The 25,720-nt window shown below is 43.0% G+C and overlaps 1 protein-coding gene across 1 annotated transcript; it reads right to left on the reverse strand.

Moving 5' to 3' along the window:
- Window positions 1–20: 20 nt before the first annotated feature.
- Window positions 21–24,543, reverse strand: DNAJC25 (DnaJ heat shock protein family (Hsp40) member C25). Its single transcript, XM_036330021.1, has 4 exons — window positions 24,135–24,543; window positions 5,161–5,313; window positions 3,784–4,254; window positions 21–1,241 (listed from the first exon to the last, which is right to left on the reverse strand). The coding sequence occupies exons 1-4, from the start codon at window positions 24,465–24,467 to the stop codon at window positions 1,119–1,121; spliced, it is 1,080 nt and encodes a 359-aa protein (XP_036185914.1). The 5' UTR covers window positions 24,468–24,543; the 3' UTR covers window positions 21–1,118.
- Between the last annotated feature and the right edge of the window lie 1,177 nt (window positions 24,544–25,720).

A 25,720-nucleotide genomic window follows, 5' to 3' on the forward strand; every position in this document is an offset into this window, starting at 1 on the left:
AAATGTCATACCAACAAACGTGACATATTGCAACCATTTTATTCATATGACACCTGGGATAAATCCTTTAACAGCCACTGATTCGCCACCACACATGTGCGTTGATACCTTGGTGAAAGTCATGCTTCAGCCAAATTATGTGTGAATTACTTTCACTTCCACATGTATAAAAACATATCTCATTGTTTATATCTCATTGAAAGAACAGCACATAGTCACTTCTTTTTTTCTGGTTTAAATGTATGTAAATGCATTCATATACAATGGATTTTTTTTTTTTTTCCCACTCAAGGACTTTATAATATACTAACAACTTTTCAGTACACTATTTCTGCTTCGTCGCTTTTTAAAAATTGAAGTGGGGGTAAAAAGCAATACTGTGGTACAAAAGGCCTTTGTACAAGGTCTCTTCTGGAAACATGTTTGAAAAAAGTCATAGTCCTATAATGACTGTAATCAAGCTCATCCTACAAGGACATGAACGCGGAGTCACTCTCCTGGAGAGTTATGACCTTCTTAGGGATACTATGACTGGGGAGGAAGAGTGGAAAGACATGCTAGAGGGCTCTCCTGGAGATATATTCTGAACATATTTCAATCCCAGAATGACTATAAAGAAGATGACGTTATAGCTGAAATCATTTTGTTGAAGTTTGTGTCTAGAAAGACACTCAGAATAATATAATGAAATGCTATTATAATGTTTTATGTTTTGTGAAAATATCAGAGGCCACGAAAGCAGAAAAATGTAGCACTATAACAGAGAATACGGAAACACGTTTGAAGAATAAGTACTTAACACGTAAACATTTTCAGTGGTATCTAATAAATTTTCATGTCAAATCTTTTAACCAAACATATAAAATTTTAAATGGCAACTTATAAATCTTCATGTTAAATCTTTTAACAAAATCCACAAATAGATTATAAAAATTGAACAATCATAAATGTCTTATGTATAAAGTTTTAAGGTAAAGTTTAAATTTCTTCATTATTCTGTTGAATCAAATACTTAAGGAATTTTAGTTACTGCAGAGGAGTAGGGGAAACATTTCTAAAATAATTCAGTTATGAAAATATCACGATTAAGGTTTGGCATAGTAGCATTCCAGCAATCCTCAGTCATCCACAAATGTTAGCCGTCCAGGCCCTTCATTCCTCATCCATCTCCTATATCTCTTCCATCGAGGGTTGTTGGCCAATTTTTGCTTTAGCTCTTCTTCTTGTTCTTGTTTGTAGACCTGTAAGTATAAAAACCACTAGCTGACTTTATAATCCAAAGGGAAGCATTTGTCATAAGCTTTATGGCATATTTACATTTTTCAAATATAAGTTTAGATAAAAGTGTCCAATGAATGTATTGGTTTGTCTTCTGAAGACCATGCACTAAAAATACTAAGCAGTTAAGCACTTGAACATTCAGTGTTAAATACTAAAGAACAGCTTGTACAAGGACTAGCCCTCATTAAAATCATACACAACCTGAGTTTAAAGGACTTAAACATTCCCTCTCTGCAATTAATGTCCAATATTTAGAATCACACTTCATTTTTTAACGCATTTTTCTGTAAATTTAACTGGTGGCTTTCAGTATTTGTTGATCCTAACCAAGGAACAAAATGACCTGGTATATACATTTGTCTCCAAATTGAACTTACATCCAATCCACTTTTATCTTCAAAAATAAATATTGGTTTTTCAAAATACTGTACTAAAGTTACCAAAGAAGGTTAAATAAACCACATGGATTAAGAACAAAACATATGCATCTCTGTAACTTTCAGTGGATGTCAACTGACATTAAATGGACAAGTTTTCATAACCAGTTTCAGAGTTATATCAAATTTTACAAAGAAATTATTCTACTTCCAAATTTAGGAAGTAATAACCAAATATATATAATCTCATATAATAACACTAGAGGCCCGGTGCAAGAAATTTGTGCAGGAGGGGGGGGTTGAGGGGGAGGGGGGGGTCCCCTCAGCCTGGATTGCGAGAGGGCACAGGCCAGGCCAAGGGACCCCACCAGTGCACCATGAGGGCAGGGGAGGGACGCAGGAGGTTGGCCAGCCAGGAAGGACCATGGGAGGGCTTCAGGTGTGTCCGGCCTGTCTCACTCAGTCCCTATCGGCTGGACCCCAGCAGCAGGCTAACCCTACCAGTCAGAGCATCTGTCCCCTGGTGGTCAGTGCACATCATAACGAGCAGTTGAGCAGCCTTAGTATATCATTAGCATATTAAGCTTTGATTGGTAGAACAGCCGACTGGACGACCAGACAATTAGCATATTAGGCTTTTACTATATAGGATAATTAAGCCCAGAATAGTACTTGATGAAAGACAGTTTTGTGAATTAGACTGCTTAACCTACTTTAAAAAGAAAACTTTCAGATAATTTAGGAGCAAAATAGTATGTTACCTTCCATTTTTATGTTAGTGATAATCAGGCTGAATATAATTACTTGCCAAAACATTCTGGCAATTTTCAGTAAGTTAAGTTACTTAAATATAATTCAGACTGAAGCTTTACTTTTAGTAAAATCTATTTAGAATATGACATATAAAAAGGAATGTCTCTGAAACTAAAAAAACAATTATAGCTCAGATTTTTTAGGAAGATTTCACTGTTTTTTATTCCTATATTTAATATATTAACCAATTAATTTTACCCCAAACCTAACATATTATGGTGAAATTACTAGTTGCTTTAAGACTTTAGCTCGGCAGCTGATCACCTCAAAGTCACTGTTGTAGCTGACCACTGTAGAATATACAGTTATTAAAATGCCCACAGTTTCGAGGTACATAGTAAGTCAATTTAATTTAAAAATGAAAGTAACTATTCATACATATGTTAGTTGTTATGTACAAGAGTCTGTGCTCATTTTGTTTGGAATGAAGCTATTTAAACAAAATTTCCATCTTTTATACCTTCTCTCTGTGTTTTGTTTTTTTAATCTCCGTGGCTAAGTTTACATGACTGGAAGGAAATTTGGGGAAGACCAAATTTTAGCTAGTGCAATTAACAGAGAGTTGTTGTGACACCCTTGCAAACATACATTATCACCCCATTCTAGTTAAACACAATGAATTAGACCATCCTTAACATTTTCAGCAAAGTATTTAAAATTTATCTTTTAAAAAAACAAATTACAGATTAAAAATCCACTGTCCCACTCTAGCCGGTTTGGCTCAGTGGCTAGACCATTGGCCTGCAGACTGAAGGGTCCCAGGTTCAATTCTGGCCAAGGGCACTTGATCCTCAGTAGGGGTTGTGCATGAGGCAGCCCATCAATGATTCTCTCTCATCATTGATGTTTCTATCTCTCTCTCCCTCTCCCATCCTTTCTGAAATCAATAAATATATATTTTTAAAAAATCCACTGTCCCACTACCAAATATAGTCATACTTTCAATAAAAGACCTTTTTTAAAAAATCCTCACCCAAGGACAAGTTCACTAATTTTTAGAGGGGAAGGAAAAGAGAGGGGAGAGAGAGAGACATCAATGTGAGAGAGAAACATCAATCAGCTGTCTCCTGTAAAAGCCCCAATTGTGGATCAAACCAGCAACTTAGGTCTATGCCCTGACATACCACCTTTCAGTGCCTAGGACGATACTCTAACCAACTGAGCTAAACTGGCCAGGGTCAAAGTAAGATGTGTATTCATTATTTAGCTCTTGGATTTCAGAAATTTGAGTGCACTTCTGTGATCCTTATCACACACCTAATTTTACCTTGGTATGGAAGGTGACATAAAATACAGAAGACTTGTTACTCACCTCATAATTCTCCTTTATCCAGAGCTCCCTTTTAAGAAAAGTTTCTTTTTGATGATCTTCTAGACTATCAAACTGAGACTTTGACATCTTCATAGATTTACGTATGAGATATAGTCTTTCTTCTTCCCCATACTCTTTGCCTTTGATATTGAAATTATAGACCCACCGGCAGTACCAGACTATATATGAGCACAGGTGAACAGGAGCTAAGAGAATTTGAAACAGGAGAAGATCACGTATCTGAGGTTTTTGATAGCCTCCCTTTATATCTACTTTACTCTTTATAATGTTCTTTATAATGTTCTCCTCCTCATCACGAATTTCCTCTTTGGATTTCTTGTTTCTGCCCTTCTCTTTGGCTTTCCTGAGCAACCCCTGCTCTTTAGCAATCTCCATGGCTTGGATGCGGTACTTGGGCACTGTGGCCAGGTAGTTGATCGCCTTGTTGTAGCTATTCCACCAGCTGAAAAACTAGAATATTTAACAAATAAAAATGGGTGATTTTTATTACCAGAATTCATCTTGGTGAGCACCACCCCTCCCCAAAGCCCATTCTCATTAAAAACAGGGACCTCAATAACCTTACACTGCAAGTAAAAGATACAACTGAATAATGCCTCTATATACAAGGCTGGGTAAGTCAGGTAAGCCCTGAGCTGAGCCAAAAAGCCATTAAATCAGACAGGAGATACCCAAGATGAGAGGTTAGATGGATCAATGGAATCACACACCTGCGAATTCACATCTTTACTAGCTGGCTCTTCCCTACATCACTATTAAGAAATCTCACTCTAGTTCTCTCTCAAGAGTACAGTCTACTTACTGAAATAAGCGTTAAGTGGCAAAACTAACTGGTAAGGAACTTGTTTTAAGAACTCAGCATATAGCCTGACCGGCATGGCTCAGTGGTTGAGGGGAAGGGAGGGAAACATCAACTGGCTGCCTCCTGCACATCCCCTACTGGGGATCAAGCCCGCAACCCGGAAATATGCCCTGACAGGGAATCGAACTGGCCACCTCTCAGTGCATGGGATGATGCCCAACCAACTGAGCCACGTGGGCCATGGCTCTAGTTCAGTTCTAATGACTAGCCCCAGGCAGTGTACACTCTACAGCGGTTCTCAACCTGTGGGTCGCGACCCCTTTGGAAGTCGAATGACCCTTTCACAGGGGTCGCCTAAATACATCCTGCATATCAGATATTTACATTACGATTCATAACAGTAGCAACATTACAGTTATGAAGTAGCAACGAAAATAATTTTATGGTTGGGGTCACCACAACATGAGGAACTGTATTAAAGGGTCGTGGCATTAGGAAGGTTGAGAACCACTGCTAGCACATACGTAGAGACACACCTATCCACCAATACACACCTGAAACACCGAGATGGCACACACACTGACCAGAATCACAATTCTGACGTCCACTCTGGGGGCTAGGCGCCTGCGGTAGTAGTGATAGTAATGGCTGTAGTATTCCTCTGGGTGATCCAGCATGTAGTCGTAATCTTTTCGTGTTTCTTCATCCTGTAAAATAACAAGATGTCCAATTTCACAGACATTTCCTAAAATGGCCTCAGTTTATAATCTTTTAAGTCAAATCTAGAGTTTTTTAATTATGTAAGGTTAATCTGAGTAAAAGCACTGTCAAAATCAAAAAATTTCCATGGCTCAGTGGTTGAGCATCTACCTATGAACCAGGAGGTCACGGTTCGATTCCCGGTCGGGGCACATCCCTGGGTTGCAGGCTTGATCCCCAGTAGGGGTCATGCAGGAGGCAGCCGATCAATAATTCTCTCTCATCATTGATGTTTCTATCTCTCTCTCTCTCTCCCTTCCTCTCTGAAATCAATAATAAAAATATATTTATTAAAAATTTCCCATCCCTCTTCAAAGGCACATTAATGTGTTTCCAGAACTTTAATGTTAACTATGAAGTATAATAAAAAATATCTCCCTAAATTCTTGAGTACTGTTAGTCCTCCTAGAAAAATAAAAACACTTTAACAACAATTAATGATGCCTTTTTAGCCAGTGTTGTGCTACTAAGGATGTCTTTGTGTTCTTATAACATAAGAGCATGTTGACACCTGCTCTCAATAACTGTTGATAGGAAAAAATGTTTGTTTCTATTGTAAATATTCACAATCATTTTCCAGCCTTAGGTAGAAGGCTTTCTGTTGAAAGCAATGATTAAAAGAACAAAAAGCAGACGAAGCCAGTCTGTGCCTATAAAACTGAATTATGCTCATTTCAAAGAAACATCTATGCAGAATGGTGGTCCAAGTCTAGCTTTGTGACTGGGTGACATTTTCAGCCTCTTTTTTTTTTTTTTTAATAGGGATAATACTGCTCTTACAGTGTTGTTTTGAATATCAAATAACACATTATATAAAATCATGTTACAAATACACAGTACTTTACTATTACAAACCTTGTCACGGCCCAGTTCATAAATAAGGTAACATATAAACATGTTGAAAATAATTAACACTCTGAAATGCTGCTCTGTTTACAAATGTTCACAAATAAAACATTTCTTAAAACCTTGCATAATTTTAATCAATTTCCAACAGGGATAAATGCCAATCTCTTATTGAGCTACATTGGTTGAAGAGCTACTAAACTAGGTTATGAATTGCTTTTACCACACAGGAAAAACCTATTTTGTCTTGTGTCTAAAAAAATGTTAAAAACTAAAAGCACAACAAATTCTTTATAAGTGAGTACACAGAAACCATTATGAAAACAAAGATCTTTTTCACCTAGAGGATTTCTTTTTTAGATGAATTATTCAACATCCATAAAGTTACAGATTCTTAGGCAAAGACATTTCAAAATCTACACCTGGTGCTCTGCTACCAAACAGAGGTCCTGGGGTCTGTTCAGGGTCTCCTGAGTCCTCCAAATGTAGTTTCATAGATTTCAAATAAGAAGTTTGCTAATGACAAAAACCTTCACTGTAGCCATTGAAGTCATTGCATATTTTCTACTAAGATTTCTGAAGTTGAATGAGCATAATTTCAGTGACAAATCTCTTTCATTACATTCAAAGTATTTTCAACTTCTGACTAGAATTTGAAATTAGATAAACTAAGTACCTAGTATGGTTAGATATAGCTATACTGAAAGTCCCCATGACACTACAGAGGACCAAGATGAGAACCGTGTGTGATATAAGAGGGGCTGTTCTTATTTTCAAATTCACTCCTTACATGTTCATTTCTATAAAAAAAAAAAAAAAAAGATTTTCTTGTGGCAATTGCCACTTTTTTTTTTTTTTTTTTTTTGCTTTTGGGGCTAATGTTATAGAAATGCTCTGCGTTTGGCCTGAAATCCGTGGCTTTTAACTCAGCTTCCCAATCTTGGCAGATGTCCTTTAAAAATGTATTTCTTCACACGTAATTCTTCTCCGACCAGATGAGAGGTAATTTTGCAATTGACTGCCACACTGAGATCAGATTCCTAAAGCCTCCAGCATCACTATCTACATGGGCCCTTCCCCAGCCTGGCTGTACTTCTGGTCTCTGTGTGGCTGAAACCCACTATGTGAATGTCATACATCCAATAGTTATCCTTTCTTCTTTGTTCTCTTGTCTTAGTGAAGGTCACATTCCACAGAATGCAGCCTCCCTCAAGCATGTCACCCACACCTTCCCGGAGGGTCACCATCTTACCACTGGTCCCTGGATTTGTGACATCATCAAGTCCTGAGCTTCTCTAACAGGGTCGTCACTCAATGCTCTCCAACCAGCAACTCCAAAACCTAGACCTCGTGTCTGGTCTCTCCACTGCAACCTATAGAGTCTACTCAGAGCCCACGAACAAGCCCTCAAACCACCTCATTCCTGCAAAGGCTTCATTCAGGGCCAAGTCTGACTTCTCTTAGATGGTTTTCTTTTCCCTGGAGTCACCATAAATTTATGACCCACTTTTGGTCATGATTAGAGACAAGAAGGTTGGCCACCTCCTTGTTATAGCATTTAACCGGCCAGAATCTTGACTCAGTTTATAGCTTTCCCTCAGAACGAAGAAAGTGATTTTAGGCTGAGGCATAATGTACTTTAGCAGGTGTTCAAGGTTGGCACAAATTGGAGAGTTAGGAGCTCTCAACGGTCTAAGTCAAAATCCTACTCGTTAGTAACCCAGTTTAGAATCAACCTAGTAAGCACACAAGGATACCAGGAATATTAGCAAAAAAGAAAAGACAGAGACTAGAACACAGTTAGAGAGCTACAGGTACATACTTATTTTAACACCATATATTTATATTTTTTTCTCCTATGTATTTTGGAACTAAGATACTCCCACATTTAAAAAAAAATATCTCCAGGGCTAATCAGATAAGTTAAAATTTCCTTGGCAACCAATAAGGCCTCCATACCTGGCCCTATCTTACCAAGCAACACCTCATCACTCTCCCCTCTTCTGTCCACAGCAAACAGTCAAGATAGTAATTCCTGGAATTTAGTGTGTTTTTCCAATCCAGCATGCTCTCTCAGACCTGTCTTTGAACACAGAATTCGAACTCAAATGCCCATCCCTTTTTTCCAACCTCATGAGCTCCTATTAATCCTTTAGGACACAAATGTTACTGCTTCAGACAGAGTTAGACCACCTTATCACACACATCACCTACTTATTATAGCACTTATCACACTGTAATCACCAGTTTTTTTCTTTTCCTGGAGTAAGAACTTCTAGAAGATCGGTAGGGTGACTCAGTGATCTCTGTATATCCAAGACTTAGCACAATGCCTGGCACTCAGGAACTATCATTTTAAAAAGGAGTGACATTTTGTAACTCCTTATAACTCACTATACACATCTCCCAGTCACACAGGTCTCCATCTCACCAGGAAGGCTGGATGCGTGATTATGTCACAAAAAAACTTCAGTTGAGCAGACATGACTGCTTGATGTCATAGCTTATGAGAGTATGCTACTGTGGCTTAAATAGCTTAAACCTTAAAACAGTTGAATATCTTACCTTTCAACAAGTAGCACTTTTTCTTTCAGCAATTTTGTGGATCTTAAGGTCCCAGGGTCAGGAAGATTCCAACTTCTTTCCAAAACCAAAACCTTTATACTTGTTTCTTCCTCCTCTCTGTCCTGAGCCTTTGCAAGCTGGGCAACAAGCTCCTGGTTTCTAATCTCTACAGGAAAAAAGCTGCTGCTGGTGTCCACGCCACTCCCAATCCTCTTGGGCATATGCAGGAGGACTGGAACATAACCACCAATATCTAGATCAAAAGTGAACAAAAGGAAACCCACAAGCAAAGAAAGTACTGCATCCTTCCCTCTCTTAGGAAAAGATCAGTCCCCCCGCCCCAGAGGCAAAAATATATTATTTCTTGCCCTTGAGAGAAATAATTGTTTAATCTTAAGAAACATAAATTGCAATAATTTGATATTGCAGCCAGTTTTACATTAAAAAGTTTCCATTACACAGATAGTAAAAACCATTTTAGGATAGTAAAGGCCAGGAATCAATAATGTATGAAAACATAGTAATATTTTGTTTGGCCTTAAAAATATGTATTAATTCTTTTTTCAAAGAAATACACACAAATGATTTAAAAAAAAAAAATCTGTTACCCTAAATTTTTTTTTTCCAGGCCATTACATCCTACTAAAGATGATGAAAATTAACTACTATCAGTCTCATTTTTCTTCTTGTTCCCTGCCCACTAGCCACTGTGTCTTCTCTTCTCAGTCTACATGTGATCTCAACAACTCCCATGATTCATAGCATCACATATATATAATCCACTCACACCTGTCCTTCCTGTGTCCACCTACTTTCAAGTATCTCCTGGACATTTCCTAAATGTAACAAAAATGTCCAACTTCAACACGCTCCAAACCTAAATCTATACCTCTGTGTTTCAATTAATAGTGTAGTACCATCATCAACTTGGCTAACTGAGCTTTTAAAAACTTTATTTTCAATTCAGCAAATTATTATGCAAGGCATTAAGCCCTGTGTTGAACTCAAAAGAGGGTAAATAAACCAGTAAGATAAGGCCCAGGGCTCAGGAACTCTCCCACCGAGAAGCCTCTAGTGAGCAAGAAAAGCACAATTTGATGTGCAAAGGAATCAAGGACTGACCCTGCCCGAGACCACTGGTAATGGGAATCACAGAAGAGGCAGAATGAGTGCTGATTTTGAAAAGCAAGGAAAGTGTGGTAAAACCTGTTCCAGGTACAGAGAACAGCAAGTGTTAGGTACAGAAGAATCAAAGAATATAGCAGATTTAGTGAAGCTGTAGCACTGGGGAAATTGAGAAAGAAGGGAGTAGCCAATGTGCCAGGAAGGTAAGTGTGGGTAGGAACGGGAGAGGATCGGAGATGCCATGCTAAGGCGTTAGGCTGTTACTGACTGTGCTAGTCAAAAATAAAATGCTTTCAAGTATGAGACCAATGGCATTGAGAAGAAAGAAGTGTGTATTTTTGAAAGATAACTGATAGTACTGTAAAGAATGGGATGAGGGAAAAACAGGTTTTAGAGACTAAGAAGTAGAATGAATAGGACTTAGTGATTAAATTAATCATGTGGAGCATGACAATGAAGTTTTTAATTATAGTTACTGTGTGGACCATGTTACTCTTAAGATAAAGAACAGAGGATGAAGACAGCAAATCTGGAGAAGATTCGAGGGGAAACTGGAAAATTTTGAAGTGGGGAGAAAATTAATTATGGGACATCTTGCCAATTCTTGGGGTCTCCAGGGGTTATCTAGTCCTGAAGGAGAGGTACACCTTTGTCTGTGAAAAGCCTATTTTAACTTTGTAGAGACAGAACTAACTTGCAGAAAACTGGAAGTCATGCAAATACTTCTTGCTCACAGAAAGACAAACTGTGTCTGGTGTAATGCAACTGACCATTGCCTTGTCACAATGGCCAGTTTTATAGGCGGGTCAGCAGCCCTGGTCTACAGACTATAAATGTGTGGCATTTTTTTCACTTTTGAACCAATTTTAATATCTTACTCGTTCCCTCATTAATGAGTTAAATAAAATCTGGTGCATGTTCATTTTGTATTGGTCTGAGTCATAATTACATTGTATTTTTAAATTTCTGCTTTAACCAAGATTAACAAGACTGATTTCAGACATGTTTAATTTGGGGCACCTGTTCTACAGATGAGAGACAACTGAAAATATGACCTTAGAGAACACAGAGACTTTAGAGCTGTCAAGGATTTAGTTAAGTTTCATTAGGCAAAGCTTAGAAAAGAAAGTACCAAAAGGATAAAACTTGAAGGAAAAGCAATGTTTAAAGTGTAGGCAGAGGAAAAGAGGACTCTAAAGACCCAAGAGAAATGGCTAGACAGGTAGGAGAAGCATGAGAGTACTGCATCAAGGGAGCCAAGGGAGAATATCTTAACTGCACGGTCAAGAGCATCAAATGCCACACAAAGTTCCAGGAAGAAGAACGCAGAGCCCTCAGATCTGAGGCTGAGCGCATTGTTCACCTAGGACCAGTTTCAGTACGTGTGCTGATGTACATGTCCGTCTCCGACAGCTTGAATGAAAGGAAGATGAGGAAAGACAGTCAACAGTGGAAAAAGAAGGAAGCTGTGACCACAGATTTTCAAGGAGAGACAGGATCCGCTGACCTATTCGAATTTCTGCATTTGCGAAGAGAGTCTTAGGTTCCCAAAGAGGAATGATGAGATTCCAGAAGAAGACGGAAATAATCAGTTCGGTCACCAGTGCTTTCCGGCCTTCCCCATTCTCAAAACTGTGCCCAGAATTTCCTTTCTGAATCAAACATCAGACTGGTGTGACTTCTCCACTTTGAAGCCTCTGGCAACTATTCAATACATGAACTTCAAATCCCTGAACACAGCTAAAGGGTTGTTCACCACATGATCCCAGACTGTGTTCCAGGCTCCGAAACATTCTCCCTACAATGCCCCAGACAGGCTTCTTACCGACAGGCAGTACATCCCCTAAAGTCCATGAGAAGATGCAAGAAGATCTTTGTGCTGTGACTATCTCAGAATGCTCCACTTACCCATGATAAATCTGCACAAGCTCAATTAAAATGTCAAGTGCTCAGTTTCTGGCTACAATTACATCATCTCTAGTTTTTGTGTTAATCTGCTTGGTTGTTGATAACACCATGTGTCAGATGGGCACAGCACTAGAATTAAATACATCTGGTGTGTAATCAACCTTGGCCATAAATAGGGTATGGAACAGCTGAAATTAAGGGGTCGGTAAAAATAAACAACACTTACGGGTTCACAGCAGAAGTAGCAAATGTGGCACATAAGGTACCATACCCTCTGGGCCCGTGGGAGAAATCACTATGAAACTTATCATCTTTCCCACTGAATCCAGACAAGGCCTCAGAACATTCACAAGTGTTCCAGGGAGTCGTGACCAGACAGAGTTGGCGTATGAAATAGAGACTGTCTGCTCTCCAGCTGTTCATCAGCATCACAACTGATATAGACATTTACATAATTTCTATTATTTTTATGAATACTAAATTATTAAGGATAACTGATTAAAATCTGGATTGATGCTGGGAAAGAAAAATAGTAATACTAATATGTGCAGTTCCTCCCCCCCCCCCCAAAAAAAAAGAGTCCCTGGGAACCAAATAATAAAAGTGATCCTTGGTGGAGAAAACCGTCACTACTGTAACACCGCACCAAACTACATCTCCTGGAGCAGGCCTCACACTCCGACTGCAGGTTGCTGTTGATCCAGTTTTCCCTCTACCGGCATGTCTGGCATGTCTGGCATGTCCCTTCGTCGTCAACCTTGGTGACTGTTCTAGATCCAGATCAAAGAGCACACCCTTCTCCGCCCCCCCAATTCCCTCAGCTGCTGCGATAGAATCTACACACATTTTTACTATGTAACTTAAATACCCAAACACTAAGTATCTGTCTCCTTGTTATAATAAAAGCTTGACCGCAGGAACTGTGCCCTTTTCGCTGTGACGGTGTCCTCCCCCAGCACCCGTCAGTACTGGTTACAGAAAGGGGTAAGAAAATAAACTCTGGGAGAACAATACACAGTGACATAAAAGGGCAGGGCGTTCAGAATCCCCCTTTTTGCCAAATTCTCCCTAAGTGCTAAAGCCCTGCCGCAGCCATCAGACTGGTGAAAAGGAGCTAAAGGGCTCCGTGACTCGCTGCCAAGAGGAGCTCGGGCAGCAGAGGGCTCTCCCCACGCCCCTAACTGACCGCAGGGCCTTCCTGCGACACTTCCAAGACCTTTCCCATGTTCTGCTCGTGTGGTCTCGCAAAATGCAGTCACATTCTGCTATTTTCGCTTTTTCTACCAATCATAGTTTTTTTTAAGTGCATCCTTCCCACCGATTCCTTTATCTGCTTTTTTTTATGCCATCCTTCTTATTTTATACAATTCTTATTTATATTCAAAAATGGATTAATGTTCTGACGTAGAAACCTTCAGAACACAATTTCTCCTGAAAAAAATAGAAGTGCAACTTTTCTCTCATGCAGGGATTTCTCATTCATACCCAACCAATCAACTTTATCTGTACCACTCTTTAAAACAACAACTAATTTGGGGTAAAATGCCAAAGTAGACTTCACATATTAATGTCAAAAAACTCCAGAAATCCACTTTTATCTGAATCTCCAGCTACGAGTTTTTACTTAACCGACTTTCATTACCTGATGTGCCAGACACTGTGCTAGGTGCCGCGGATACACACACAGACAAGCTGAGGAGCGTGGCTGAGTGGCGAGGGCTGAAGGGCTTCAGTATTTACGGTGCAGTGTGATAAGTGCTATATCCACACAAAAAGACCCAGTGTTGACACAGTGAGTGACAGTCCGTTTACTGAACTTCCCAAGTCCATGATTCCCTGAATCCCCAGTAGTCAAATACACTAAATACCATGTCATTGTCTTCACTCATTATGAAGCAAATATAAAGCAGTGGGTGAGATCCTAACGGTTTGAAATCCTGCTGAAATCTGGAATTTTAAGTTATTTTTTTAAATTAAATTTATTGGAGTGACAATGGTTAATAAGGTTATATAGGTTTCAAGTCAGACAAAGTTCAGAACCACATGCTTTCACTCACTCGTAGGATATAAAGCTGAGATTTTAAGTTATTTGAGAACATGAACTAGGATGACTTGCTGAAAGCACTGAGCAGTGCCTTTGCCTCCCACCATTACCCATCCTTCTCTTGGTGTTTTCTCAGTCTCTATGCACAGATGGAATCTTGGTTGCTAAAATAACAATGATAGAATCTTTGTTGCTAAAATAACAATGACTAAGAACCACTCTCCCTTTCCACTGAAGACTGTACACTGTTGCCCTAGCTGGTTTGGCTCAGTGGCTAGAGCACTGGACTGTGGACTGGAAGGTCCCGGGTTTGATTCCGGTCAAGGGCAGATGCTCGGATTGTGGGCTTGATCCGAGCAGGAGGCATGCAGGAGGCAGCCGATCAATGATACTCTCTCATCATTGATGTTTCTGTCTCTCTCCCTGCCTCTCTGAAATCAATAAAAATATTTTTTTTTTAAAAAAAAGACTGCACACTGTGTCCCCTGCTGGAGCTGAAACTCTGAAACTCTGAGAAGTGGAGCTAAGCAGAGCTGTCTAGCTGGAGAAGTGGCTGGGCCCGGGGCCACCTACCAGCCATGCTGTGTCACAACTGAGCTGTTTACACTACAACTTTCCTTCTTCATCACCCCAATTTGGAGGATCTTGTTGGTGTTGAACTGACACCAGCGACCTGCAGTTGACGCGATGTCCTGTCTCCGTTCAGAAACCACGAGCCCCTTATGCCCGCGTTAGCTTTCCTGCGGTGCCTGGGGGCCTCGGGTAGGTCCTCTCAGATCCGAGATCTCCCACTCCTGCGGATGAGGTCTCAGAGACTATTCGATTTAGGTGGGGGACCCTGGTTCGCCCGTTTGGACCTAGAGGGCCCCTCTACACCATTCGGGTTTGGTGCCTGGGAGGGGTATCCCTCCGTCTTGTTGGGCACCAAGGAGAGTATTCTCCAGGGAAGGCTTTGCTTCTTGGAGGCTGGTACCCAGGGAGGCTACCCTCCAGGTTAGGACTAGGCCTCATCCATCCATAAGTTCTGGGAGGGCGCTCACATTGACAGGCACTCAGGGGGGCACCGCCCAAAAGGAGTGCAGAATGGGTAACCCAAGCTCTAAGCTTCACATGCCAATCAGCCACCGCTTGGGGCTCTGGCTGATTACATGGACCAAAATTATGGCCCGGAGAATTGCAAGTGGCTAGGCCCCTGGACAAAGATCACAAAGATGATCGGAAGCTCTGTTGGCAAGACGGGCTCTTCTGCAACGCCAAGGCTTGTTTATTTGTGTGCTCAATAGAACAGGGAAAGGACTGTCCCTCCCAGAAACCATGGGATGCTTTTTTTGGAAACTGGTACCTTGAGAACTCTAAATAAAGTCAAGAGGCTACTATCACCTCCCTTAAGAAAACAATATTCTAAATTGGGTAATCGCCTTGATAAATTAAAAAAGAAACCAGTGCTGGCAAAACGGGAAAACTTTTCCTCTGACCCTTGTGCTTGTGACATGAAAGCCAGGTTTACTAATAAAACCTCAGGTGATCCCTCACTTTCCAGCTCCTCCCCGCTACCTACCAGCTGCCTACCCTTCACCTAGTCCCCCTCCCACCTTTGACTCCAGGTGGGCAGCAGACATCTGATGCCTAGACTGTACCCGGGGAGCCATTTTTTCAATCTCCCCGCCCCCCCCCCCCCCCCAAAAATCTGCACCTTTTAAGATTCAGGACTTTGGAGGCCATTCTCTTTACTTTTGGAGCTTTTCGACTTTATTGTGGACACCTGCTTTTATTTCTCTTGTTTGTGTTTGTTGATAAGCCCACCTTAAGGAGAAATTTTAAAGGAGAGAATCTCAACGCTCTCAGAGACAATGCAATGCATTCTTCGATTTAAACAACAACAAACAGCTTTAAAGGAATTCTTACTGCATGCAAAAACTTTGACCACATAAGCAAAACCTCAACTCGGTCCATCTGCCCAGAAACATATTTGAATCCATAATTTTTCTTTTGGGTTTTGTACTGTGCTGTGTGTTTATGTATGTCTGTTATAGATATGGTATATTTCTATCGCTAGATGGGACTACCAAATTCTAATTTAGATTGCAAAAGGGCCTTATTTAATAGGCTTAAAATAAATGAGAACTCATAGAAATTGGAGAAATAACAGAAACTAATGCAACTGCTTTCAAAGTGCACATGGTCAAAGATTAATCTTTAGTAAATAAAACTAAGGATAGTGGTTTAATTAAGGAAATGTAGTTGTCTGCTCTTTAGCTTTGTAACTAACAGGCCAGATGGGAAACCCGGGAAATAAATTTGGAGCCTTAATGTGTCATTTTACAAGGCGAGAAGGGCACAAGATGCCTCAGATGAAGAGTCATTTGTGACAAAGCCCATTAGGATGTTATGGTGATTGAAAAGGATTCATATAGAGAGTAAGATGTGCGCTTGGTAAAAGAAGGTAAGAGGAATGGAAATACATTTTTATTGATGAGAATAAAAGTAATTGTGTCCTAAAGTAAATGATTGTTCTAAAATTTTAAAAAAGATAGAACAAAAGATAGAAGTTTATAAAAGTTGCAGAAAGTGTGTGTGTGTTGCAGAAGGTTCGTAGAAAAGGAATCTTGAAAAAGAAAATCTTATGTGTGGCCAAACTAAGGTTGGAATGGATTTATTTAAGTTACTGGTAACAGAGAGAGAAACCCAAATACCAGTTCTGTGTCAGAGTACTTTTCATCTGCCTTGGCTTAAAGCCTTTCCCTTGGTATTGCTTAAGGTCAATTCCTTTTGGTATATATTGATTGTCCCCTTTTAAAACTGTTACTGGAAGGCTCATCCTGTGAAGCTAGATCAGGAGTGTGGGAACCTGCCTTATTTTAACTTACTGCAAAGACCTTACAAGGGTCCTTGAAATTAATGCAAGCTCAGAGAGCAATCCTTCCGCAGGGAGATGACACCAAACACCCTGGCGTACAACATGGAACACGGTCCATCAAAAAGGCATCCCCACACGGGCGCCCTCCAGTGGACCAGACCAGGTACTGTTAACTAATGCCTGAGTCGCGGGTAAAAGGATACAGGAATCATTTTCAAAGGACACCAAACCTGAACCTCATTCACCTGACTGAACACCCCAGACTCTAGAGACCTCAAATTAAAGTTATCCAGAGCTTGGCTTTTGCCTTGGCAGGTTTACGATAAATGTTTCATCTTTCGGTCTGTATATACCTTGCTGGAAGAGATCATTATGCCAAGAAAATGTTCTATTCCACTGGTATTATTTCTTAAGTAACTATTAATACTATTTTTTTTATAAATGGATTTAATGAACTCATAGACTGGCAGCTTTCTTTGAAATTCTCTTCTCTCATTTCTGAACTTATTTTAATCTCGACCTGTAACTTGTGAATATCTGTCTAGAATTGATTAAATGATTCCAGTTGGGTCCCAATCAGCTCAACAAGAGACTGTCATGAGTACCACTGACGTAAGGTAAAAGTTAACAAACTAAAGTGTTGTAGAGGGAAAACCACACAGGCAAATCCCTCTAAAGATTCCCTTTACACAAAGCTGAGATTTTAGAAGAGAAATGTTAAAGGAAAATAATTACTCAAATAATAACTTATACATGAGAGTAGGGAGCTTTCTTAAAAATAATGTGCCAGAGACTCCCCTTAAGTGTCCTTCATAATAAGGTAGAATTTGACCAAACATATTACCTCACAATTTGTACCTTTACTGCAATTCTTTCATCCAGAGATTTCAAAGTGTTTTTACAAATGTAAATTAACAAGTCTCATCATCACTTCTCTCCACAGAGATGGTTCACTTAAGTAACAGAAATTTACCTAAATGGCCTACTCAAGGTCGCCTGAGAAGTCCTCTTTCATCTGCTGATGGATATTCAAAGTGTAAAAATGCCTTGCAGCCTCCTTGCAGATCCAAATTCATAGCATCCTTCGGCAAGTGCCACTGGAGGGACAAATCTTCTTTACTCTTTACAGCAAGGCTCCTACCTGTTGGCCTTCCCTCCGCTTCACCAAGCGCCCACATATCGGGAAATGCAGACTTCAGCCCCCCTCTTTCCTATCTTATCTGCACTAAAAGCAGAGTGAGGACAGAACATGACTTTTTCTGAGATGTTTTTAAGAATCACTTTGATTAAATAGTTGGCCATATCTTCTTTTGTTCCCCCAAACTCTTCTATTAATCCAGTCAACAAACATTTATGAAACACGTATTTTGTTGCTACTCACTGTGCTAGATACAGGAGACACTAGTCATGCCCCTCCTTCACGGGCAGGACAGACAGTAAACAAGAACCAGCCCCACTGTGGTCAGTGCTATGAAGATGGCAAACGTGATGAGCTGGGGGAGGAACACAGGAATGGATGGAGCAGGGAAGCCCTCTTGTTGATGTATGGAGCCTGGGGGTAGTTCTGTACAGGACTCTAACAGTTGTGGGGGAGGACTTTTTGGAACTGAAGCAGCAGGTATAGAGTGAGCACTTCCATGTACCACACTTGTGTCTATAGAATGTCAAAACATTTTTTAAAAATAATGACCCTCAACCCCAGCAAAAGAAGAACCCTGGAATATATATTGAAGGACCCATGGGTCAATATGGGCCAGGAGGAGGAACTCTGACCTAACAGTGAGCCACCCTGGGGCCACATGGACCCCCAAGTAACAGAGATAATGAAGAATCTGGGATTTGAGTGGGACAAGATCCAGGAATCAGAAACAGAAAGTACAACACGTACCTGATCTTAATAAGTTCCACGGAATACAAGGTGAAGGGCCACACTATCAGGGTAAGACCTGGTGCTCCCTTCACCCAACAGTTGCAGTCCTTCCCTAGCCTGAGAGGTTCTTCCATCAGAGAGAAGACCAAAGAGCCTGTCATTCACCTGCCCAGCCCAGCCCAGCCCAGCCCTCCAGCGTGGCCTAGGGGATCCCCTTCCACCCACAGCAGCAACAACAAAAACTCCTTCCATGCTGAGCAGCCTGATGGTGGACCCCAGTTCTTCCTCTGGCCAGTCAGGGCCAGCAGGGGTGACTAGGAGGGTCTTCAGTTTCCTATTAAGACTCATGTACTGCAAGCCATCCATTAACAAGCAGCATGTCTAAAGGACGAGTCAAGCCAATATAATTTTTTAAATTGTGGATGGCCAAGGCAGGGCCACAGTCAAAGACTCTGAGGGAAGTCAAGCTACACTCCCTGCATTTTAAATGCTGAACTTCAAGATGCTGAGCTTCAGGGAGGTCAGCCAGAGGCTGGATGCAAACAGCCGCGGGTCAGAGAGGTGCTAGAAATAAATACATGCTGTGTGTGCAGAAACCTGTGAGTGAGAGGGTTCGTATCAGGAAGGTATCCGGCACCTACACGGCCTTCAGAAGCATTTTATCCAAAATTCTTGCTCTGCTTTGAGGATGGTCTGGAGCCCTCTGGGGGTCAAAAGGAGAGGCTGTCCTCACTGTGGGTCCACCCCTTGGCCTCCACTTGAATGAGACTTCAGAGAATGGACTGTTTTCTCCTGGGGCCCTTCTCCCTGGCCCTGCTATTGTTTTCTCCCATTTTGGGGTGATTTTATTAAAGTATTTGGTTCTGCCAAATCTTGTAATAAACTTGATGCTTCAGGAAAAAAACAATAACAATGACTAATTGTGATACTATCTCCTTGTCTTACCAAATGTATTTAAATAACATTAGTGTATTTATTTTTTAACAACCACAGTCTAAAAAAAAAATCTCAAAGAGGCATTTATTTGATCCAGACAACCTTAGCATCATAAATCCACTAAATCTTACACACATATATTCCCATCTGGTGAAGTATTACGCACATTCAGAGATCCTTGACTTTAGAAGTTTTGATGGAACATCACTTTAGGTTATGAGTATATAATATAGCTTCTTATATCATATATGTTAAAAATACTAAGAGACTCTAAAAGTCTAACCACTATGCTGTATACCTGAAACTAATACAGAATAATCCTATCTAATAATAGACAAACATGGTAATTAACCATACCTCCGACACACTTCCCATTGGCTAATAAGGGTGATATGCAAATTAACTGCCAACCAAGATGGCGGCTGGCAGCCAGGAAGCTGAAGGGAATAGGATGCTTGCTTGCTCCAGTGATGGAGGAAGCCAAGGTTCCCCGCCTGCCGCTGCCAGCCTCTGAGCTGCACTCTAAGAAACAATGTTGCAATTATAGAAGCTAACCAAACCCCAGAAACCTGCTTTCAGCCAGCCAGGCCTCAGAGCTGGAGCTGCAACAGTGTTTCAATTATAGAAGCCAAACAAACCCAGATACCTGCTTTCAGCAGCTGAGGTCTCAGAGCTGGAGCCGAGCCTCAGAGCTAAACCGGCTCTCAGTTCCAGTGACAGCCATAGAAGGTAAATAAATCCCAGAATAAAAAAAAGAAAGAAAGAAAAAAAGGAGAGGTTGGGAGCTTCAGTCACCCGCCAGCCTGAAAACGGCCCTCAGCCCATCACCCAGACTGGCCAGGCACTCCAGTGGGGACCCCCACCCTGAAGGAGGTGTGACCAGCTGCAAACAGCCATCATCCCCTCATCCAGGCTGGCCAGGCACCCAAGCGGGACCCCCACCCTGATCCGGGACACCCTTCAGGGCAAACCAGCCAGCCCCCGCTCTTGCACCAGGCCTCTATCCTATATAGTAAAAGGGTAATATGCAAACTGACCCTAACAACAGAAGGACTGGGAATGACTGGTCACTATGACACACACTGACCACCAGGGGGCAGACGCTCAATGCAGGAGCTGCCCTCTGGTGGTCAGTGAACTCCCACATGGGAGGAACTCTGCTCAGCCACAAGCCAAGCTGATGGCTGTCAGTACAGCAGTGGTGGTGGGAGCCTCTCCTGCCTCCTCAGCAGTGCTAAGGATGTCCGACTGCAGTTTAGGCCTGCTCCCCGCTGGCAAGTGGACATCCCCCGAGGGCTGCTGGGCTGCCAGAGGGATGTCTGATTGCCATCTTAGGCCAAATCCCCTGGGGAGCGGGCCTAAGCCAGCAGGTGGTCATCCCCTGAGGGGTCCCGTACTGTGAGAGGGCACAGGCCGGGCTGAGGGGCCCCCCTTCCCCCCCCTCAGTGCACCAATTTTTGTGCACCAGGCCTCTAGTATTGAATATAAACTGTAATTGAAAAATAAAAATAATAAAAGAAACTCGAACACACCAATAATAAGAGAAATTAAGGCTATGAAAAAAATTTAGGGGGAGAAAAAAGGCTCATAGCTCCAAGAAATTTACAACTAAATTATTTCAGATTTCAGAGAGAAACAACTTCTGTTAGTTATACTGTTCGAGATGAAATTTACCTGTGCATTCTACAAAGCAAATATAAAATCAACCTTTTCCTCCAAACATATGTGAGCAACTACTGAACACGGTGGTGAAGGGCACAGTCTTCCCAACCCCCTCCCTCCTTTTTGGCTGGCTCCGTAGATAAGTACACCTCTCACAGGGTTGTACTGTTGTTCTTCATGGAGAAAGAGAGAGAGTATAACAAAAATAGCAAACAAATGAAATGTGGCCCAAGTCTGCAGTGGCTGCTCCAGATGAGATGTGGAATTCTTGATGGGCTTCTGCATTTCGTCTTCATTCCAGAGCCACTGGAACTCACGCACTTCTCCCACTCTTCTTTCCATCTGACCTCCTCTTAGTAACAGAGGCCATGTGGACCCCTTATCCTTCACAAGCTTTCCAGCCCGCAGACATAATCCATGCAAAAACAGTTACACCCCCTTTGCCTCAAGAGCTAACTTGGAAGGCGGGGGCGATCTAAACTGAATGGCCCCAGTTCATCGGATCTCTGCGTTACTCAGAAATGTTACTCCCTGGCAACATTCTCACAGCTTTCCAGGATGACAGAAATAAAATCAGACCACCCTGTGTGTTTTTAATAACTTCTTCGACACAAAGCAAGTCAAAGTCTTTTCCTTATTCCAGGAGAAGGCATCTGCAACAAGTTTTTGTAAGTTTCCTGAGCCGTTCCAATGAAAATGGAATCCATGTCTATTTCTATAAATTTAAAAGGGACTCTTCACAGAGCTTGGCTAAGTCTGATTTTCAAGGATCCAACTATCCTTAGACATCCCTTTACTCTCCAGATAATTCCTATTCTCTTGCAGTAATACCATAGGACGCTCCCGCACTCCCTCCTCCATCGGTGCAACTGCAATTTCGTTTTCCTGTTTGGAGGCTTAGTAGCTACCACAAACCACTGGTGGGAATCAAGAATAAGAGTGTTACTTTCTCCAGACATACTCGTTTTTAACTGCCCAAAAGTTCCTTGTTCGCAAGTGGACAAGCCATTTTAATGCACTTTTTATAAGCTGACAAACCGATGCTAAACTTTAGGGGCAGAAACCTTTAGAGGCAACTATTACTGATCCGCCAGATCAGCCTCTAAATCTGTCTCTTCGTAAAATGTCGGGAGTATTTAGATCTTGAGGTTCCTCCCGGCAAGAATGTCTCTACTGTCTCTCTTCCTTGGCACATGTTTCACTAACATGTTTACCATTCTCAGGCCAAACATACCCATCTCCAACCACAGCAGAAGGAACAGTTGCTAGGGTTTCTGCTGCCCTCTCTTCTGGAAGTTCTCCATCTGCCAGTGCCTCCTGATACGCCCCCAGGGCCTGGGAGGGCCAGCAGCAGGCTTTCTGAAGGCTGGTTTGGACCACTCGCTTTCCTCACAGAAGAAAAACTCAGACTGGGGCTTCAGAGGCTGGCTGCCCCGGATGGAGAAGTGCTTTCCCATTTTCTGAAGTCTTCCCTCAATCACTCTTTATCCTAAATGATAGGCAGTTAAACCCTCTGGCCTCAGTACTCTCCCAGCACACTCCCCCCACCCCATTCCTCAGTTAACTGCCAATAAAAATTATAATCCCAACAACGCAGCGAAAATGAGGTGAACTAGGCATGCTCATTTTATTTTATTTATTTTTAAACACATTTTTATTGATTTCAGAGGGAGGGAGGGAGGGAGGGAGGGACGGACAGAAACACCAATGATAAGAGAGAATCATTGATTGGCTGCCTCCTGCATGCCCCCTACTGGGGATTAAGCCTAAAACCCTGGCATGTGCCCTGACCAGGAATTGAACTGTGACCTCCTGGTTCATGGGGGGGGGGGGGGGGGGAATATGTTCAACCACTGAGCTAAACCGGCAGGGGGCTAGGCATGCTAATTTTATGACTCCATACTATCCAAACTGCTCTGGGACGCATGAATGCAGAGCCTTTAACTCCGTGACTCAGTATTTTCAGCTCTGGAAAGCTAATCTGGAAAAGTATTCCATGGTTAAATTATTGTATACCCACTCAAAGTAGTAAGAGCAGACTACATAGCAACATGAAAAACTGGCCTCAAAAATAAAAAGAAACACCATACAGCAGCAACTGCAGTTACATTAGCACGATAGGGCCTCTGAGACAGAAACACCTCCATCAAGTAGGATTTATATCCTGTGATTTCTTATATGGCTTGATTTTTGCAGCAGAAGAAAACAGGCTCAGGCTCCTTCTCCCGCTCCCCAGGGGACTCCGTGAAACCTTGTCCAATGCGCACATACAGAATATTTCCTACCGGACACTCTCAGAGTCTTGAATCCCAAGTCATTAAGCACCTATTTCCAGGCCCCAGGTAGGGGGTTTCTCACACTTATTTAGCCTCATAAAAGCCCTGCAGGGAGGTATCCTGGCCTTAATTTTAATATGAAGCAGCAGCTACTCAGCATATGAAGTCACTACCCAAGGTCACACTGGGCTTCAGAGACCAGAGGAAAACATCTGGTCTTCGGGCTGGCTGTTCATGGCTCTTTGCAGGTGTTCTCTCGACCCTTAAACCCAAACTAAGTGTCACAACGAGGACCATCCCCACACGGGCGCTATCACACCATCATCCAAGGTGGACGGCCTCCTCCTGCGTTTCCGTCACAGGTCCCGGTGCCGAGACTCACTCTGCCTCCCGAGTGGGAGCCGCACGTTAGTAAATCGCTTTCACCAAGTCGTTAGATGCCCAACATATGTTACCCCTGGCATGACGGGGGCTGTCACGGAAAGGAGCGGGCTGGCTGGGCCCCTGAGGCCAGCGGGGTTTCCTGGCTTTGTCCACGGGCCGTGGGGCTCTTCTCCCCCAAGGCCACGTGGGGAAGGCGCGAGCATCCGACCGGTCGTAGAGGCGTCCGGCCAGAGGCCGGGGCGCCGCGCGCCTCCCCCCGAGGGTCCCCGCAGCCCGCCCGTGACCCAAGGCCTCACCTTGAGCGTTTCGTAGGCGGTCGCCACCAGCAGGAAGGCCTCCTCCGCGCTCTGCGGCGTGCGCCCGGGGCCCGGGTCGCCGGGCTCGGGCCGGTAGCGATCGGGGTGGTAGCGCCGCGCCAGCTGGCGGTAGGCCCGCGCGATCTCCGCCTTGCTGGCGGCGCGGCTCACGCCCAGCACCTCGTAGCAGTCCCACGTGCCGCAGTACAGCCCCTCCACCAGGGCCCCCGCCGGCCGCGCCAGCAGCAGCGCCAGCAGCAGGGGCGGCAGCAGCAGCACCCGGCGGCCGCCCGCGTCCCCGGCTCCCCGGCGTGCAGTGAGCGGCGCCGCCATGCCGGCCTCGGCCGCCGCTCCGCCGCCCCAGCCGCGCTCCCGCACGCCGCCGCGTCCAGCTCCAAGTCAGCAGGAGCCGCCTCCGCGCAGGCGCACTGGGCGCCGCCGCCGCCGCCGCCACGCTCTTGGCGACCGTTGCTAGGGAAGGACGCCTGAGCCGGACCGCAGCTTCCGTTTTTATCCCCGCACGCCTTCCTCCCCTCAGTGGCCAGAGGGTTGGTGTTGGTCGGATTTAAAAGAGCACTAACCAGTGTGCGCAGAGCGCTGCCCCATCCACAAGGCCCTTCACACGCGATCTGTTCCGCAGCACGATTTCACCTGCTGCACTGGGTAGTCGGGCTCTCTTGCCCTCTGGTTGTCAGCATCAGGATGTGTGCACAGGGTCTTAAAGCCTGGTCTGCACCCGGGACGCCTTCCTCTCACTAACCGCATGCTGCCATTCCGAAAGGAAGATGCATTTAGAGATTCTAGGTGCTGCCTGCCTGCTAGGGACCCGTACGTTCACTCATGACTATCTATTGGGGGTTTCTCAACTTCCACACTATTGACACCTTGGACCGGAGAATTCCTAGCCTTGTAGGGACTGTCCTTTGCATTGTTAAGATGTTTAGCAGCATCCCTGTCCTTTACACACACATACACACACACACACCATCACCAGGCGCGACAATTAAAAAATGTCTCCAGATATTGCCAAGTGTGTTCTGAGGGTATGGTTGCCAGAAAACATACAGGTCACTCAGTTAAATTTGAATTTTGGGTTACCCAAATATTTGTGTCCCAGATATTACATGAGCTTATACAGTAACATGAAGATCTTTGCCTCAAAAAAAATTGTTTCTCTCATTCCCTCAGTTAATATTTATTGAGTCTCTACTATGAACTAGGCACTGTTGTAGGCACTGGGGACATAGTGGTGAGCAAGGTAGGCAAGGTTCTTGACCTGGAGGAGTATATATTCTACTGAAGGATGATAGGTAATAAGCAAATAAACTTTAATATGTAATTAATACGTTCTTTTACAAAAATGAAACAAGCCCTAGCCAGTTTGGCTCAGTGGATAGAGCGTCAGCCTGTGGACCAAAGGGTCATGGGTTTGATTCCAGTCAAGAGCAGGTACCTTGATTGCAGGCTCCTTTCTGGCCCAGGCCCTGGTCAGGGTTTGTGCAGGAGGCAACCAATCAATGTGTTTCTCTCATATCAATGTTTCTCTCTGTCTTTCCCTCTCTCTTCCACTCTCTCTAAAAATCAAT

Source organism: Myotis myotis, unplaced genomic scaffold (genome assembly GCF_014108235.1).
Source record: "Myotis myotis isolate mMyoMyo1 unplaced genomic scaffold, mMyoMyo1.p scaffold_m19_p_12, whole genome shotgun sequence".
Taxonomy (NCBI): domain Eukaryota; kingdom Metazoa; phylum Chordata; class Mammalia; order Chiroptera; family Vespertilionidae; genus Myotis; species Myotis myotis.